At 37.0% G+C, this 2884-nt stretch overlaps 1 protein-coding gene across 1 annotated transcript; it reads right to left on the bottom strand.

The window, feature by feature from the left end:
* Positions 1-230: 230 nt before the first annotated feature.
* LOC105794499 (probable methyltransferase At1g27930) lies at positions 231-1598 on the bottom strand. Its single transcript, XM_012623687.2, has one exon. It carries the CDS (start codon positions 1526-1528, stop codon positions 659-661), a length of 870 nt encoding a protein of 289 aa, XP_012479141.1. The 5' UTR covers positions 1529-1598; the 3' UTR covers positions 231-658.
* Positions 1599-2884: the final 1286 nt, after the last annotated feature.

The following is a 2884-nucleotide window of genomic DNA, read 5'->3' as shown; positions in this document are numbered from 1 at the left end:
GAAAATATTAGGGAATTTTTTCCCCAAAACTTTTAATGCTACACTTTGAGGTAAGAAATGAGGTTTTAGTCTTAGCTTCCATTATTGGGCATCATTTTTTTAATGTAACTAAATCAAGAACAAAAAAAACAAAGTTGGCTCGCGAGTTTTGCAACAAGAGGTATTACTTAAGTGATCACATGAAGAACAATAAGAAATATGCTGAAACAAAGGAAAATTGAACAGAAATGTCCATAAACAAAGTTATCTCCGAGAAACATCAAGAGATACATAGAACAACTTTTATTACATTTTCAAATGCTCAACACGATGGATGGAAGGAATGACTTTGCTTACAAAACATATTCCAAAGACCACTATGGTACTTTACCAAAATTATCTCATTTACTCAACTAGGACAAGAATTTAAACAGTAGGAGGAGAAAAAATAAAGTGAAATGGGCTTGCCTCACCACTTTAGCAGTGGCAACCCTAAACCATGTCCACCTGTCTTTTAATTATATTAAACGTATATCTCATCATCACAACTCCGGCAATATCGTCGTCCATATTTTAATTTATCAGGTAGTAGTACAAAGTAAAATTAATATTTCAAAAAAATTAATTTTATTAATAACTAAATATAAGATTTGTTTTAAATTTTTTTAAAAGGCGCATTTTAGCAAAACCCGGCACTGTCATCGCTGCTACTGTTGGAAGCTGGTGGAATCTCGAAATGCCAAAGTCTCCCCTCGCTCTTCACCAAGTACTTCCGGCACAAAAATTCCTCGGCGAAAACTTTCTCCACTCGCCGATTAACATCGTGCAAGAACACGTGCGTCACACCCGACCCTTTCCTGTTCCTCGCCATCACAGCCGCCGAGAATATCGCCGCCATCCTCCCTGGTGCCTCCGGGAAGTATCCACGAGGCGCATCGATCATTATCAAATCCCACTCGGTATCGTAAAACTCATCGGGAAACCCCGTTAACGCAAGCCTGCACTTTTCGTTTCCGCGTAAGTAAGCTTTCGACGGGTAACAGCTCGGTTCCGATCGATAATGGATGAGTAGATCGTCAGCTTCCTTGAGCTCCGTACGGTACTTTACCGCGTGAGCTTGGAGGATCGGGGCGTCTTTGAGCACAGACTGAACCCATTTGGGATCCTCTTCCAGGAAAATAGTGTTGCCATTGGGATTGAGGGAGGTCCACATGAGGGAGTCGTAGCCGAGCCCAAAGACGAGGAAATTACAAGGAGAGCGTTTCTTGAGTACGTCAAAGGTTACGGAGATCTCCTTGAAGTTCTGCTGCGGGACTATTGATGAAGTGGCGTAGTGGATGATAGCTTGGAGTTGGACCGGCGAGGAGGAGTATTCCTCTACGGCTATGGATCTGGTTTTGGCGAGCGAACATAGTATGGAGTAATCGGCGGTTTTTATGAAGCTCGAGATAAGTATCGTCCCGGCAATAAAGCCGGCTATGGTAATAGGCATAAACCATCTTTTATCGGCGAGGAAATGCCGATTCTTTGTAGTCTCTTCTCTTTTCATTTCTTGAGTTTTTTTTTTTTTTTTAAACTGAAACAACCAAAAAAAGAAAAAGTGGCTTAAGGTCCTCCGGCTGATTGGCTTACTTTGGTTATATAGGAGAGGAACAAAGAGACATAAAAGGGCTAACGCGTTTCGCTTTGAAAAAATAAGGTTTGAAAATTAGGATTTTCTTTAAAAAAAAGTTAAATATAAAATTAGTATCTAAATTTGTCTATATTTCTTAAATTGGTACTTATAATTTTTTTTTTTACTTAAATTTTTTTAGGTCAATTATATTAATACCAGAATCTAATATTATTACTTTTTTGCTGACGTAGCAACATTGACCACTCGTACGGTCCCATGTGTCATCCTCTTTGTATCTCTTTTTTCTTTTTCTTTTTCTTTTTCTTTTTTTTTCTTTTTCATTTTTCCTTATTTTTTTTTCATTTTTTTTCATTTTTTTTCTTACCTTGGCTATCACATTGTCTTCTTCATCTCTCGTTCCTCTTTTCTTCATCACGATTCCATTCCTTTTTTTTTTTTCCGTTTCTCCTCCTTTCTATCTTCTCTTCTTCCTCTCCTTATTCCTCTTCTTCTAACCCTAGCTGCTGTCACCATGAGTCGCCACCATCAATGGCCTTTCCGACAAATTCGACCATCAAAACACTTCTCTTTTCCTCGTCTTCTCAAATTTTGCCTTGTATTTTCAAGAAAATCTCTTTAAAGCCGAAAAAAAATCAATGCTTGATCCTTGAGTTTTCTAAACTATACTCTTCGCTTGTTGATGAAAGGCAAAGGAGGCTTCTAATGAGGTTGAGAGCAAGTTGAGGAGTTAAATGAAGCAATAGCAGCGTCGTTGCCAATGCAACAACAAATAATTGGTTTTCTTGGAGCCTAGTAGAAGTTCTTCTGGTCACAGGTTAACAAATTAAATAGAGGAATTGCCCTTATTGTTCATTAGATCCATAGGATTTTTAGGGTCTTCTAAATTATTGTAGTTTTTTTTGAGTTCTTGCTCTCTTTCTAGGTTGTAAATTTCTTATTTTCAAATAATTTTAAATTCTTTTAACTTTTTAGGTTCTTGCTCTTATTTTGGGTTTTTGTTATCATATTAAGTTGTTATTTTTTTCTAGTTGAAATGGTTTTGGGTTGAAAATGTTAGGTTATTTGTTTGTTGCTGAGATTGAATTTGAGAATATATTGGGTTCTTTTTTTTGTTTTTGTTTTTTTAAGATTTTGAGTTCTTTGTTTGTTATTTGTTCTTTGAATGTGTTGGATTCTTTATTGTTTGTTATTTGTGTAACATCCCGAGATCGGGTCTAGAAGTTTTAGCCTTGCAAGTGAGAGTTCGTTAGTGCTTCGGCGAACTAGGGA

This window comes from Gossypium raimondii, chromosome 3, assembly GCF_025698545.1.
Source record: "Gossypium raimondii isolate GPD5lz chromosome 3, ASM2569854v1, whole genome shotgun sequence".
Lineage (NCBI taxonomy): Eukaryota > Viridiplantae > Streptophyta > Magnoliopsida > Malvales > Malvaceae > Gossypium > Gossypium raimondii.
Note: the sequence above shows the minus strand (reverse complement) of the source record. Positions and strands in the feature narration are given on the sequence as shown.